The sequence below is a fragment of the Coenobita brevimanus genome, chromosome 47, assembly GCF_032717465.1.
Source record: "Coenobita brevimanus isolate Jiangsu-jjx chromosome 47, ASM3271746v2, whole genome shotgun sequence".
In the NCBI taxonomy this organism is placed as follows: domain Eukaryota; kingdom Metazoa; phylum Arthropoda; class Malacostraca; order Decapoda; family Coenobitidae; genus Coenobita; species Coenobita brevimanus.
Genome location: NC_137000.1, coordinates 28059868 through 28075981, shown reverse-complemented (window position 1 = coordinate 28075981; position 16114 = coordinate 28059868). Strand labels below are relative to the sequence as shown.

Below are 16114 nucleotides of genomic sequence, written 5' to 3'. Positions count from 1 at the left end.
ACTCAAGTTCCTTCCAAATTCCTCATCCACACTCTTCTTATTCTCTCTTACTAATCTTTTCACCTCTCTCTTCCTTTCTACAGATAACTCTCTCTTCCGCCTCTCAACTTCTTCCATGCCCCTATTTCTCATCCATTCATTGTATGCTTTCTTCTTTTGTGCCACAGCCCGTCTCATCTCTTCATTCCACCATACTGTTCCTTGCACCCCCTTCCATCTTCTCTTCACCCCACATACCACATCACATGCTGCACATATTTCGTTTGTGAATATCTTGCATACACCTTCCACGTCCCCATCTGCTCCAACTCATATTTACCCAATCGCTCCTCCACTTCCCTCTTATATTCTGCTTTTTTCTCATCCTCTTGTAACCTTTCCTCTCTCCTTGCAACTACTCCTTCCTCCTGTCCTTCAAAAGATATGTCATCTAAATTCTGAGTACAAAAATTCAGCAAGCTGAGATGCCAAACCAGTTTCTACTCTACAGCATCTATGAACTTGTGAAATGAAACAAAAGAAATGGAAAAATTATTCTAATGAGTTTGTGTATGTTAAATGTAAAGAATCTGGCAAATGGCATAGTATCTTATCAATGTGAACAATATCATTATATATCATTCTATAAAGTGTGACAAAGTGTGGTGCAGTAATTGGCTGACTGCATAATTTACAGTCATTACGGTACCACCCCTCTTGTTAAAATTTTACATATCATATACTGCACTACCTATACCTCTGAGAGAAGTCCAATTATGTAATGCCTTTCTCATGATATGAATGATTGCTACTAAGTATTGTACAGTAAAATTGGTAACATGAAATTACACTTCCATGTCCTGGTCTGCGTAAGAGAAACTAAGAAAGAACATGCAAACTGTTAATGGTAAACTATAGGCCACATATGATCGCTCTTGGTAACACTATCCTTGTTTCAGTACTTTTCTTGATTTCTAATCTAATATGCCACAAAAACATTCACATCCATCCATCAATCATCCAGTCCACTACTGCCCCATACGGAGCACAGGGGGCACAGGGGTAGGCCGCGCAGTTCAGACATCACAGGCAAGAGAGACCAACTGCTTATACCTGGGCAGTATTATGTTAAGTGATCATCCCCAACCACACCTCAGAAATAAATCTTCTCATGGGTCATATCAGGCTGAGGCACTTTAACATACTTTAACTCATTACTTCTACATGACTATACCATCTAATCACATTCTTTTCAACCCAATTATCAACACACTTCCTCATTAAACTTGCCATAAATGAAGTATATTTCTTATCCTTATCATTCTACTCAAACCATAAACATTCAATAAAATTGCAATTCCTCTATTTTCACTCTTGACTTTTCAAGCTCATGCCATACTACAGTTTAACAACCATACATTAATGTGAGCACTAGGACATCTTCATACAATCCTCCTGCAACCTCCACACTCAATCCGCTATTTCATGTCAAAGCCTAAATAGCACCAGCCACTTTTATTCCTTAAGCATTCACTCACCACCTCCTTTACACATTAACCTATATCTTCTATTACTGCCATGAAGTACTTAAACTCTTCCACTATTATGAGTCACTCTATTCAGTGAGAATTCTCTCTCTGGAACCATCACTTTACTCTTACCAACATTTACTTAGAACCATGACATTCCCATACAATGACAAAACCCTGAACCAATCTATAACATCAAGTAATGCCATCTTACTTATTTTTAACTTACAGATTCTAGGAAAACAAGTTCGTATATACTGTACAGACAGATACACAAGTATCTTCCCAAAGTCTGATGAATACATGGTGGAAAAATCAAATCATCTGAAACACGCACTGGTAGAGATTTTTTTTTCACTGTATTTCGCCAATTGCAAATTTTCTCCAGATGGAACTGAGAAGATCTGCTTACAAACCATACAGTAAAACAGAATATAAACATTCATTAAATAGCCTCACCTGTCCAAAGAAGCCCTTGCCAAGGAGTTCTCCCTGAGTGAGATCAGATGCTCGGAATATTCTATGATTCTTTGGCTCAGCACGGAATGACTTTGTTCTGCTTAGGTCATAGTAGCCTGATTCCCGGGAACATTCGCTGGGGACAATATAAATACAGTGTTGGTTACTGATATCCTCACAATAAATATTCATACAACAATGCTGCTCAGCAATTCCATACAATTCTTTTTCCTTGTGCCCTACCATAAGACACAAAAATATTCACCGAAGATATTACTTGGTGAGGCACATATTTCACATGTTGAAAAAGTAAACAAATAGGTTTTTGCCAAGAGAAAGAACTTTTTTCCCCTCCTGTATGGAGGTAGTGAAGATACTTTACAGAAGTAGCCCACAAGTGTTTTCAGCCACCATAAGTGCAGTGGAGGTAAGATGGTACATCTCAGTCAACAACTGTACTAATACAGACAATATCTGAGTACTCCACACCTAAACTAAATTTTGAAAAACTGCCTTCACATGACAATATCCAAGTACTCCACATCTAAACTAAATTCTGAAAAACTGCCCTCACATGACAATATCTGAGTACTCCGATTCTACATTAAATTTTGAAAAACTGCCCTCACATCTTCTCCCCATCCCTGTAGATTTCGTTTTCAGCCTTACTGGCCCACATGTCTCCCATGTGGTGAAGATGAAGCATTCTTAGATCTAGGTATATGAAACATGAAAACTGGCAAATGGTTCCATGAGGAGGAAGAAGGGTGCAAAATCCCTTGGATGGTTAGAATTGATGGGTGCCTCCACTCCCTCCAGACATGAGAAAATATTAATTTCTGGCAATGAAAAACCCCAATCACACTCCTGCTTTTTTCTCCATATCTGGAGGCACCCCAAAGAAGGATACTTGTACTAGAGATGAGGCAAAAGTCCACTTGAAGTGAGAACGGAATCGGACGAGAATGGTTAAGAAAAGATCGTCTTACACTTGGCAAAGTCAGAGACGGCTGAGGTATGGTTGGCTCGGCTGGCAGGAGTGCCTCTCTAGCTTTTGGTGATAAGATAAAGTGGTGGCCACTTCAAACTGTGGCACTTAAAAAAGTGCGGTTCCCACTGACAACCGGTGCCACCCGGCCACCGATTTCTTTTTGCTCAAACTGACACCTGGCAGTCAGGGGCTAAGGTACTGTATGTCATATTCAGAGCCATGGCCTCTATTTAGGTGTCATAGTGGTAGGTGGTGGCGACCATCACCCACTCACTTGATGTAGTGCTGCCTACTTCTTCCTTAGCCTTTATCATTCTTCTTCTGTGCTTGCCCTCCTCTCTTCCTATTTCTCCCACCTTTCCTGTCACTTCTTATTGCTTTTTGTTCCTTTTCAGGTGGCTTTTCATTGAGTGACAAGTCAAATGGTTTCCTGTAAGCCAAGAAACCATTTACAACGCTGGGTGGTAACCATATAACCAACCACACGTGTTCCCTATGTGTCAACAAGTGGGTTGGTGGAGGGTTAGTGCCCCTCCCCATGAAACAAATAACTCAAAGTCAAATGGCCACCCCGTATGGGATTATGGTGTCTGGCAATAGATAGATGGACAGAAAGTTTATGGGTTAATTAACCAGCAGGTAACACTCACCACTTAGTCAATCATCAGCCAGGTGATGTGTTCAAAGCAAAAGTCTAAACAAGAAACTGGCACATGGATGAGGTGGCATTCAAAAGGCACTTCAAGATTTTGCCTAAACTTTTTCTAAATCTGTCTTGAACTGAAAGTCTCTGCCAGTCACTAAGAGATGTAAATAGTTCCCAGATATCAAAATTTGAACAAAACTTGAGATTTCACTTACATGGCAGTGCACAATAATGTATCACTGACATGCTAAAAAACTGGATGGATATGTCAAACAAGTAGTACGCAGATTAAGACTGAAATGAATGAGTGGCGCTGTATTTTTACAAGCAAAATGCAGAGCTGTAGCATTTCTCTCCTTAACATAGGGGATATGTGGAAAAGGTTCCCTCACTACCACCATGAACATCAGTGGTAGTCTGCAGTGGCTAATGTCACAAACATTAGGTAACAAACAACCAACTAATAGAGTTGTTGTTGTTGCTGATGCTTAACCCTGGTTTGACTGGTCAAGAAGACTCAACAACCAAACATATGCAACTGCTTTTGTTGGGCTATCCCATGGGTACAGTCCATTATATACACTATGTATGGATCATGTGCCCCCATGTGGTAGAGACTGCCTTAATAGGGTCAGACCAGGGTCCTTCCATGGAGAGGTACTGGGAAATATGAGGAGATTTGGCTCCCAGATGGACGCTGCAACTGCTCCACCCATGGAGCACAGAACCACCACATACAGGTTCCTCGTGCATGCCACTACTAGAGCTCATTAACCCTTTGAGATTCCGACGACTATTTCGATCGTCACTTCAAATCCAACCTCAGAGATTCCAATGATGCTTTTAATCATCATTTTAAGAAACTTTTGTAAATATTCACCACAAATCACGTTTACGCATCAAAACAAAGAGGCTCGAGCATGATGTCACGGAATGGTTGCTCTATGCGTGACGGTACTGCACAGCTGGTCTGACTCATGGCTTTGTTTATTTATAACTTTATTCTTGGTGAATATTTTTCTACAGCAAGGTATAAAATTTTTGGCTTTTGCCCAACTTCAACTCATCACTTTGACTTTTTATTTTCTTTGTTTTCCTTTTATTAACATACTACGAAAAAGTACAACTATTCAGCTTCAAAATAACACCACAACCAGCATCCTATCATAAAAAGTGTATTTACGCTGACCGATCGAAGAAAAACATCACAACGCGAATATGCGGCCGAGACTAAAATAAAATTGTGCATCTCTTTCCTTTCACTTTACTGCACAATGAAATGCAAAACTTACCATAATCTATACATCACTGTAAAGGTAATTTATTGTATTTTTGCACGGTTTAAACCAAATTTACATATCTTTACTCGTTATTTTTTGCTGAATATTTTTCTACAGCAAGGTATAAAATTGTTGCTTTTCGCTTAAATTCAACTCATCATTTTGACATTTTATTTTCTTTGTTCTCCTTTTTTGAACATACTGCAATAAAGTACAACTATTCAGCTTTAAAATGACACCAAAACCAACATTCTATCATGAAAAGTGTATTTACACAGAGTGATCAAAGTAAAATATTGGGCCGCGAAGATATTGGTCAGCATGAGTGGCTGACTCTAGCACAGACATAATCTGCCCGGCCCAGAAACCTGATAGGGTTAATTAGTTTTTTTTATAAAGGCTCTAACATACTTGCATGAATCCGCCTTGGAGTGAAAAAAATCAAATGTACATATGATACATCAATCATTATCATCCTGACCTCTATTTCCACCTGATGCGAAGGTGAGGCAAGGTTTAAAAAGCAAGGATGGGAAAAACACACACACACACACACACACACACACAAACACACGCACACACACACACACACACACACACACACACACACACACACACACAAAAGATGTGGAAATAATCAACAGCATGCTCACTGTAGTAAATAATGTTAAATTCTTCTAGAACGCTAACATTACGGAAAAGGGTACAACACTAACTTGTCCTTTAACTTTGGGAGAGAAGATGCTCTTTCTTTGCAACCCCTTCCTCGTCTCAGCTGCCGACTGCGTTGAGTCCCAGACACATAACCTTCATCCCGCCTTTTAAACAGCCGTTCCCTCAGTCCTGCAGTAAACGTTTTACAGGTAAGGTGCAACAGCAGCAAATAGTAAAGTCACTTATGGCGCAAACTTCTATGGTACAGTTTTCTATGACACAGCAAGGTGCCAGAACCAAAAAAACAAAAAACAAACAAAACAAATCACATGCATAAAATACAGTAATCACTCCAATATCCGGATCAATAGAGCCATCGGTAGGTTCGGATATTGGTTTTGTCCGGATATTGGGCCCCAGCTTATGGACTTGTACTTACGGACCCTAACACAGAGAAACACCTATACAACTCCCTCCGGACATGCATAGCACCTATTTAACACCCAAATCACACCAATAAGGCACATAAATGACTGAAATAAATGCAATGGACACATAAAATGTGGGTTTAGAAGTATGTTCATACATTAATAAACATTCTGGTACTTATGGACTCTAACCGAACCTAACCTAACCGAACCTAACCGAACTCTGAAAAACACATTCCTACTGCACATGCATGAGGTAAGTTTAGTATGGAAAGAAGTACAGTATGACACTTTCTGGTAAGTATAGTATGGGAAAAAATACAATATGAAACATTCTGGTAAATATAGTATGGAAAATAGTACAACATGAAACATTTTGGCTACTTACAGCAAGTCCCTGGCCACCTCGATGAATAACCGCCTCCTCTCGGACTCTGACAGTAAGAACGATTTCCTGGAGCACTTGCACTACACTCTTCCTGAAGTCTTGCACTGAACTTAGTCACTAACACACAGAAGTCCGTTCTTTTCACAGTGTTCACTTTAGTCCAAATAATGTTCCATTAAATTTAAGTGTTGCACATTAACTTTTCCCAAGTTTTTTTAAGTTTCCAAAGCCAAAACAAAGAAGGTTAGTTACGTTAAATTTCTTTTCTACTTAGTCTTTCTCCCAACTTGAAAACCTTAACACAACACACCGTTTTTCACTGCACAACACTCAAAATTCCCGTGTGGTCTAGTGGAGAAGTTCTTGCTGTTTATTCACTGTCAGAGCCCGAGAGTATCACTGGCAGGCGTCCAAGGGGTGCATCGGTGGGTAGTGGTGATGGCGTACCGACTACAGAAGACTCTGAAGACAGCCGCAAACTCACGTCGAGCGGTGACTCCACTGTAGCTGATGTGCTGGGCTGTGGCTCGGAGCATGAGGGCCTGTCTTGGGAGGCAACGGAGTGGAACCAGGGCTTGGCACAGCGGGGGTCACGGGCCTGAAAAAACTGTCAATCGTTGACTGACGCAAGGACCGACGATTCTGGCGATTGATGATGCGCTGCCGGAAAGCACGCACTTCCTCCACGAGTCCCAAGGGCCCCATCTCCCTGTCGCAGTCCGGGTGTTCCAGGTAGTCTAGGACGAACTCTAGATGTTCCCGGAGTGCGCTCAGCTTGGGGATGGCTGGAGTAGTGTCCTGCTGGGCGGAGTCTGCATCATCATCGCCTTCGTCGTCGGGAATCTTCAAGTTCGGGACTGACACCAGCAACCGAAGACGCGATCTCGATATCAGACAACGTCTGATACCCAGGATCGCCCTCGTCGTCGTCCAACCACTCACGAACATCGTCCACATCAACATCGTCGCCGTGCGTACGTAGCCGTGCATGGAAGTCATCCACGTCAAACCCTAGGAAATCGTACTCCACATCTGTTCCGAGAAGCAGACGAGACCAACCATTTTCAAGAGTTTTCACAGGGACTTCCTTCCATGCACTAGCCCAGTTGTACAGCGCAGACTTGATGTTGTAGCGGCGAAGGTTTTCCAAAGTCCGCTTGCCTCGAGTGTCACGTCCTTCCCTGCGCTCGTCCTCGTCCTCGAGAACCACCATCACCTCGTCCAGGAACTTCCGACGGTACAGGCGCTTTGTTGCCACGATCACTCCTTGGTCCATTGGTTGAATGAGAGCAGTCGTATTAGGTGGCAGAAACATGCACCTAATACGGCCATTCTCAGCAACCAAGTCCTTGTCGCACGGGTGGGCAGGTGCATTGTCGAGGAGAAGGAGAGCCTTTACCTGGTCGCGAGGAATTCCCAGTGTCTGCCTGGTAATGTATGACCTCCTTGACGAAGTGATGGTGAAACCAGTCTTTGAAAATCACAGCTGTGAACCATGCTTTCAAAGAATGGTACCATACGACAGGAAGGACATCCATCACCCCACGAAGGCACCGAGGCTGCTTTGCACGGCCAACAATAACGGGCTTAAGCCGGTGCATGCCGTTAGCATTGGCACAACACAAAGCAGATATCCGTTCCTTAGAAAGCTTGCGGCCAGGTACACGCTTCTCCGTCTCATCGGCGAGAGTGTTCGTTGGCACCGAGCGATAGAATAGGCCAGTTTCGTCAGCGTTATAGACTTGACCGAGAGTGAGGCCCTCCCTGTCGATCAAGCCTTTCACCTTGTGCCGAAACTCGTCCACTCCATCCTCGTTAGCGTCCAATGCTTCGCCATGTGCTTTACGGTTAGTAAGGCCATGTCGCAACTTGAACGCGAAGAGCCAACCCTCGGATGCCTTGAAGTCTAGGGCGTCGTGAAGCCTTGCAAACTTCTCAGCAGCAGCCTTCAGCTCCGTTCCACGTACCATCACACCAGCTGCACGTTGCTGTCGATACCAAATCAACGTGGAGCGGTCGATCTCTGCATACTTGGGAGTAAACATAACCTTCCTCTCCACGTTGCGTTTGCTTCTCGACGAGAAGTCAGCCGTGTACTGCATGAGCTTGTCTCGGGAACGCTTGATATCAAACAAAGTCGACCGGGCCAGGTTGAACTCGCGGAGAATGCGAGAGGAAGACCAACCCGCATCAACCTTCTCCAATATCTCCCGTTTCTTCTCCAGAGTCAACACCACTCTCTTCCTTTTCTCAGGAGGCGGGGCCATCATCACACACACTAAGAGTAGGGCAGAGAGCAGCAGGAGGCCTTGCAGCAAGTACGGCACCACCACAAAAGCGAGCACGTGGGCAGCCATGACGAACAGCGCAGGTCCAGTCGCGGTGAGAGACAGGCGGGAAGTGGGGAGGATGCAGCGGCGCTCTATCGGACGTCGGAGGAATGACGAACCAAAACAATGCTCTCACGCGGCGCGCGCGGCAAGTTCAAATTACGGACGGCAAAAAATCGGTTTTTTTTCCAATTTTTTTGGATTTTCGGACCATTTTGGGAATGTTTGATCCCAGGACGATAAGGTTCGGTTAGTGGGGATGTTCGGTTATTGGGCGTCCGGATATTAGAGTGATTACTGTACTTATGGCGCAGGGGAGCGACAAGGTTTGAAACACGACTCTTGCCTCGGAACCCCCAACCTTACCCCTTCCACTTTAGCCCTATTGTCGTAGGAGTTAGGTACATTCAGTATTTTATGCCCTTAAAGCCCTTTATTATTTATTGTTTACTGTTTAACTTGTGTGTAATACATGCATTGACTGATTGCTTGTGTGCATGTGTAAAATGGGGGAAAACGGGGAAAAGTGGGGTGAAAAGGGGGACTCTGAGCGAACGTCCAGAACCAAATTACATTTTTCCCATAAGTTTAGTTATTTGTATGATCCAGTTTTCTATGGCGTGGGCTAGTTCCAGAACTAATTAGCCGTGCCTTAGGTGACTTGACTGTAATAATGATAAGAACAGCAGACCAGGTGAAGGATTTTCTCGGTTACCAGTACTACCAGACAATTTCACACAGTACAGGAAAAACCCCAAATTACCAAGTGCCACATCATCATATAATTTAATTTTATTCAAAATAAACAGCACATAGTTTTATTAATTGGCTGCATTCAATCCTAGCAGTGAAGGAGTAATTGCAGAAAGGCTACGGCAAACCCCTCCATTTCAAATATCTCCCCAAGCTGGACAAAGCTGAGATAAAAAATAATAATAATAATCCATCTATCTATCTATCTATAGCCCGATGCCCAAAGCCTGCAAAGGGTGGCCGCAGACAAAACGCCTCCAAGTCGCTCTGTCACCCACCATTTGACTACCCTCCCCCCAACTCACTCCCCCCCTCCCTCATACACCTCTCAACTCCATCCCTCCACCTCATCCTCGGTCTTCTCCTCCCTCTCCCTCCCTCCACCTCACCTACATACACCCTCTTAGCCAGTTTTTCACTCTCCATTCTCTCCACATGTCCAAAGCACCTCAGTGTACTTCTCCTAATCTTCTCAACCACATCTACATCCACCCAACAAAGTTCCTCCACTTCTTCATTCGTCAACCTGTCCCTCCATGTCACTCCATGTGCTCCTCTCAAGTAACTCATTTCCACTGCTCTCACTCTTGACTTGTTCCCCTCTTGCAAGGTCCATGCCTCGCCTCCATACGTCAGGGTAGGGATCACAATACTATCATGCAGTGACTTCTTAACGTCCATACTCACCTCCCTATTTCTCATCACTGCTTTCAGTGGACCAACAACCTTCCTTCCCTGCTGTACCTTTTCATGCACTTCATCCCCCAAAGTTCCATCCTTACTCATCACACAACCCAAGTACTTGAATGCACTCACATTCTCCATATCCTCACCATCCAACCTCACTGTACATTCTGTGACTTCATTCCTCTCAAACATCATAACTTTACTCTTGTTTACATAAACTTTCAGATTCCTCTTCCCACACACTGTCCCAAAAATCATTCACCAAACCTTGCAACTCCCATTCATCTTCACTCAACAATACTGTATCATCAGCAAACAGCAACACCGGGAGTCCCGGTGCAGCAGCCATGGCAGCAACATCTACGTCCTCTCCACCTGCTCCAGCCTTCAACCCGTCGAGGGGGCTACCTCAGCAGGTTCCCAGCCACCACGGGCCCACACCACCTCTGGCACTGTGAAATGGTACAACGCCAGGGTGGGGCACGGATTCATTCGGCGCCAGGACACCAGTGCCGATGTATTCGTGCACCGCCTGGGGATCGATGTAACCAATTCATGGGGCCGGAAACGCCCGTTACACGAGGAAGAGGCTGTTGTGTTCAGTCTCCTACAGGCACTGAAGGGTACCGAGGCCATTAACGTTACCGGACTGGGAGGTGCAGCTGTGCAGGGCTCTGCTCATGCACAGCGGCGCCCCTCAGCTCGGAATCGTCAGCCCAGGGATCCTCGGTGCGCTGGGGAGATTGACACAATAGTCACCATGTGCATCGCGACGGAACGAGCATTTTGCAGCGGTGACAAGGCGGCGATGCTGTTTCTTCTCCCACAGATATTTGAGAAGAACGGGCTTCTGCACATTGTCATCCCGCAGTGCTTTGCCTGCGATACACATGCTGCCTCTCGTCAGGAGCGTCGCGCCCTCAAGCTGCAGCCTCCCAAACCCCGCACAACACCGCAGATCAGGCTGCAGCTCAACGCTCCCCTAAACAGGGCAACTTCTCCCACCGCCATCACCACCACTGCACCGCACACCGAGCCTGTCCAGCCAGCTCCCAGTGAAGTTTCCCGCCACTCGCCGTCAGTAGCCAAGGAAAAGGCTCCTTCTCCCATCCCCTCCACCGACCAGGAAGAAGAGGACCTCCCGCCCCCGACTCCACCACCTGCTACTGACAGCGAGCCGAAGAACAAGAAAAAGAAGGGGAAGAAAGGCAGGCCTTCACCACCACCTGACGAGATGGAGACAGACCACCCTGTGTCTCCACCGCCTGCCTCCACCACCCCCGCCATGTGCCATCATCACGTCTTGGCCCGCCTCCCTCCACTGTCTGAGAAGACTCACTCCCACCTTGAGTCTCTCTTTGTGGATGCGATCTTTGAATACCAAGATTGGTACAATGAGGAAAACTTCAACGATGTGACCGAAGCCCTCTACCGCCTGCACATACATTGCCAGTTGTTCGAGGACCGCCACACTGATTGCCTCCTTGCCACGAGCCTGAGCCACGCCGACGACATAGCCATTCTTAACTATGTCGTCAGAGCTATTCTTAGTCACCACAACGTGCAGACTAGCACTAGCTAGTCCACATAATTATTCGCTGTTTCACTGGCGGGCCCACAGGCCCACTCCCACTCTGTTTTAACAGGTGGGAAAATCTCACAACAACAACAACATGCAACAATGGAATCTTCCAAATCTCACCCTCATTCATTAAAGCTACCCCCACATCCACTGCCCTACCTTGCATCTCCTTTACAACCCCATCCATGTATATATTAAACAGCCATGGAGACACCACACAACCCTGTTTCAGTCCCACACTAAGATCAAAGAACTCACTCAGCTCACCATCCACTCGCACCGTAGTCCTAGCTCCTTTGTACATACTCTTCACAGCACTCAACAATCTCCCCTCCACTCCATATATTCTTAATACCTTCCATATACCTTGCCTATCTATTCTGTCATAAGCTTTCCCCAAGTCCATGAAGGCAGCATACACTTTCTTTCCCTTCTCTAGATACTTCTCCACTAAATATCTTAGAACAAATATCTGATCTACACACCCCTTTCCCTTCCTAAATCCCCCTTGTTCTTCTCCAACTAGCTCCTTTGTCATATGCCTAACCCTATCAATGAGTATTCTACCATATATTTTTCCAGTCACAATAAGAAGGCAAATACCCCTATGGTTACCACATACTTCTCTTTCCCCTTTTCCTTTGTACAAAGGAAAAATTATACCTGATTTCCAGTCCTCTGGAACCCTTCCCTCTTCCCAAACCAATCTAAACAACTTCCATATCCACTCCACAACAATCTCACCCCCATACCTCAGCATTTCACCACACACTCCAACAATTCCTGGGGCCTTTCCCATCTTGATCTTCTTTATTGCTTCCACTACTTCTGCCCTACTGATCTCTTCCTCCCTTCTCTCATCTCTTCTTCTCCCAGCCATTCCCCAACCATTTATACCCGCACTGCTCTCACTCTCTACATTCAACAAATCCTCAAAGTGCTCCTTCCATCTCCTCAATTTCTCTCTCTTCCCCACCAACAATCTATTATTCCTATCTTTCACTCCCCTACTATTTCTCCTTTCACACTGCCTTACCTTCTTTACCTCCTTCCAAAACAATTTCTTACTCTCCCTCCATTTCACACTCAGATTCCTCCCAAACTCTTCATCCACTTTCTCCTTACTCTCCTGCACTAATCTCTTCACCTCCCTTCTCCTGCTCACATATACCTCTCTCTTCTCTCTCTCATCTTCTCTCCTACCTCTATTCACTAGCCATTCACTATATGCCTTCTTCTTTTGTTCCACTGTTCATTTCACCCCATCATTCCACCATGCTGTCCCTTGCACACCCCTGGATCTCCTCCTCATTCTACAAACCACCTCACATGCTGCACCTATCTCTTCCGTGAATATCTTACATATGTCTTCCACCCCTTCCATCTGCTCTAACCCATACCTTCCCAATCTTTCTTCCACTATGCTCTTATACCCTGCCATTTTCTCACTGTCTTGCAATTTCTCCACTCTTCTCACAGGAGCTGTTTCTTCCTGTCTTCCCCTTCATCTCTTCAACCATTTCCTTTGCAGCCTTACCTTGGCCATCACTATGTGATGGTCTGAGATTCCATTCCCCCACCCTCTCCACACTCTTGCATCCACCACTTGTCTTCTCATTCGCTCATCCACACACACATGGTCTATCATTGCCTTTCGTTCAACAAGTTCGCCATCCATCCTCCTCAAAACTCTCCATGGATACCTGTGGATCATCTTATGCCGAAAGTAGGTGTTAGCTACTGCTAACCCCTTAACAGCACAGATGTCCAACAAAGCACTACCATTCCCATCTACCTCAGCTGGCACACCCCACTGACCAACCACTCCATCCACTCATACATTCCCAACTTTGCCATTCTTGTCTCCAATCAAAAACACTCTCTCACTCCTCTCAAACTTGTCCATACATGCTTCTACACTCGCCCAAAACTCATCTTTCACTCTTGCCACTCGGTCCTCTAATAATAATAATAATAATAATAATTACTGTGAAAGTGTTAATATAATTCTAGACAAAGGATATATGCTTATCATTAGGGGAAAAATTGTGTATATATATATATATATATATATATATATATATATATATATATATATATATATATATACAGTATATATATATATATATATATATATATATATATATATATATACATACAGTATATATATATATATATATATATATATATATATATATATATATATATATATACATATATATATATATATATATATATATATATATATATATATATATATATATATACAGTATATATATACAGTATATATATATATATATATATATATATATATATATATATATATATATATATATATATATATATATATATATATATATATATATATATATATATATATATAGTATATATATATATATATATATATATATATATATATATATATATATATAGTATATATGTATATATATATATATATATATATATAGTATATATGTATATATATATATATATATATAGTATATATATATATATATATATATATATAGGTGGGGGTGCCCATCATCCACTCACTCAATGTAGAGTGATGCCATATGAGCTCTACACTGAGTGACAAGCCAAATGGTTTCCTGTACCCAGGAAACCATTTACTATGCTGGGTGGTAACTATATAACCAGGGATTCTGGCAGGGTTAAGTGTCCCCCAGATTCCACTATTCAAAATCACTTAATCATGGCAGTCGTTTCAGAGAGCCTCGGAGAGCCCAATACCTGCCTAGGGCCCCAATCAAATGGGCAGCCTCGCGTGGCCATGTGGAATGTGAGAGGTGTGAATGAGGGGAGAAAGAGGGTGGAAGTGGTGAATGTGTTCAAGAGTGCGAGATATGCTGAGATGGCACTGTGTGAAATGAAGATGAAAGGGTGGCGAAGTGGAGGAGTGGGAGGGTGTGAAATGTGTAAGATCGGGAATGAATGGGAGAGGAAGATGTAAGGAAGGAGTTGCTTTGTTGATGAATGAGGTGTGGCAGAGTGGAATGAGAGACTACAAATGTGTCAGCTCGAGGTGTATGTATGTCAAGTTCAAGTTTGAGAAGGTGAAAGTAGCAGTGACTGTAGCGTATGCACTGTGTGAGGACAGGAGTGAGAGAGAGAAAGACAGGTTTTGGAATGAGCTGGGTGAAGTAGTGGGAGAAATGCCCAGGAGCTATAAAGTGATCATAATGGGGGATATGAACGGAAGAGTAGGCACTGGACCTGAGGATGACATACCGGTAATGGGTTGTTATGGAGTACCACGAGAAAATGATAATGGGAATCGACTAAAGGATATGTGTCAGGAGAGGAGGTTGTGCATTTGTAATTCGTATTTCAAACACAAAGATGCACATAAATATACACGGTATAGAGGAAACGGGGATCATGTTGAAAGAAGCCTGATTGATTACGAGCTCATAGTGAGGTCGATGATGGGAATGCTTGCTGATACAAGGGCTGTGAGAGGACGATGTGGAGGTCTGTCAGATCATATGATTGTGGTAAGCAAGATCAAGCTGAGAGGAGTGAGGTGGATCAGAAGAGAAAAGAGCAGTCAGGGAGAAAGACTGAGAGTTGAGAGGCTGAGATTCAAAGAAATGGCAGATGATTACAGGACCAAAGTAGATGACGAGTTAGAATCAGTGAATTGGAATGAATTGGATCTGGACAGCCTGTGGAATGCACATAGGGACTGTTAGTTAGGAATCCTAAAGTGGTGTGTGGTGTGGCGAGAGTATCAACAAAGAAGAAAGGTATGGAATTGTGGGATGAGGAGGTTAAGTGAGCAGTGGAGGAAAAGAGGAAGAAGTGGCTAAAGTGGTTACAGGATAGGGGTTCAGTTGAAATAAGAACTGAGTATATCGGGAGCAAGAAGCACGTAAAGAGACTAGTGAAGAGGAAAAAGGAGGTAAATGATGATCTGCAAAAGAAAAATGAATGTGAACTACTCTGAAAATAGGAAGTTATTTTGGAAAGAGGTGTGGAAATGTAGAAGTGAAACTGGAAAGAAATGTGATGGTGTGAAGGATGCAGGTGGTAGGTTACTAACCCAAGGACATGAAGTAAGGACCAGATGGAAACAATATCATGAAAGCCTGGTGAATGCGAATAGAGAGAGCAGAGCGGCTGTAAACATGACTGGTTTTGGGGGTGTGAAGAGAAGGAATGCAGTGCCAGGAGACGTGACACTCGCACAGGTGAAGAGTGCTGTGAAGCGGCTGAAAAATGGGAAAGCAGCAGGGGTTGATGAGGTGTATGCAGAGATGCTTAAGTGTAGTGGAAAGAGTGGAATGAAGTGCTTGGTGGAGATATGTAAGAAGGCATGGATGAGTGAAACTGTGCCCGCAGAGTGGAAAAAGTCTGTGATTGTACCCCTGTACCAAAATAAGGGTGA

At 43.8% G+C, this 16114-nt stretch overlaps 1 protein-coding gene across 1 annotated transcript in view; it reads right to left on the bottom strand.

Moving 5' to 3' along the window:
- The window catches only part of LOC145398956 (LIM domain kinase 1-like), a 102123-nt gene that overhangs the window by 42448 nt on the left and 43561 nt on the right, over nucleotides 1-16114 (bottom strand). Inside the window, exons 10-11 of the mRNA XM_080271690.1 lie at nucleotides 5601-5727; nucleotides 1968-2103 (exon numbers count right to left, since the gene is read on the bottom strand). Coding sequence (XP_080127816.1) covers nucleotides 1968-2103; nucleotides 5601-5727 — 263 coding nt within the window. The remainder of the gene's footprint in view (nucleotides 1-1967; nucleotides 2104-5600; nucleotides 5728-16114) is intronic.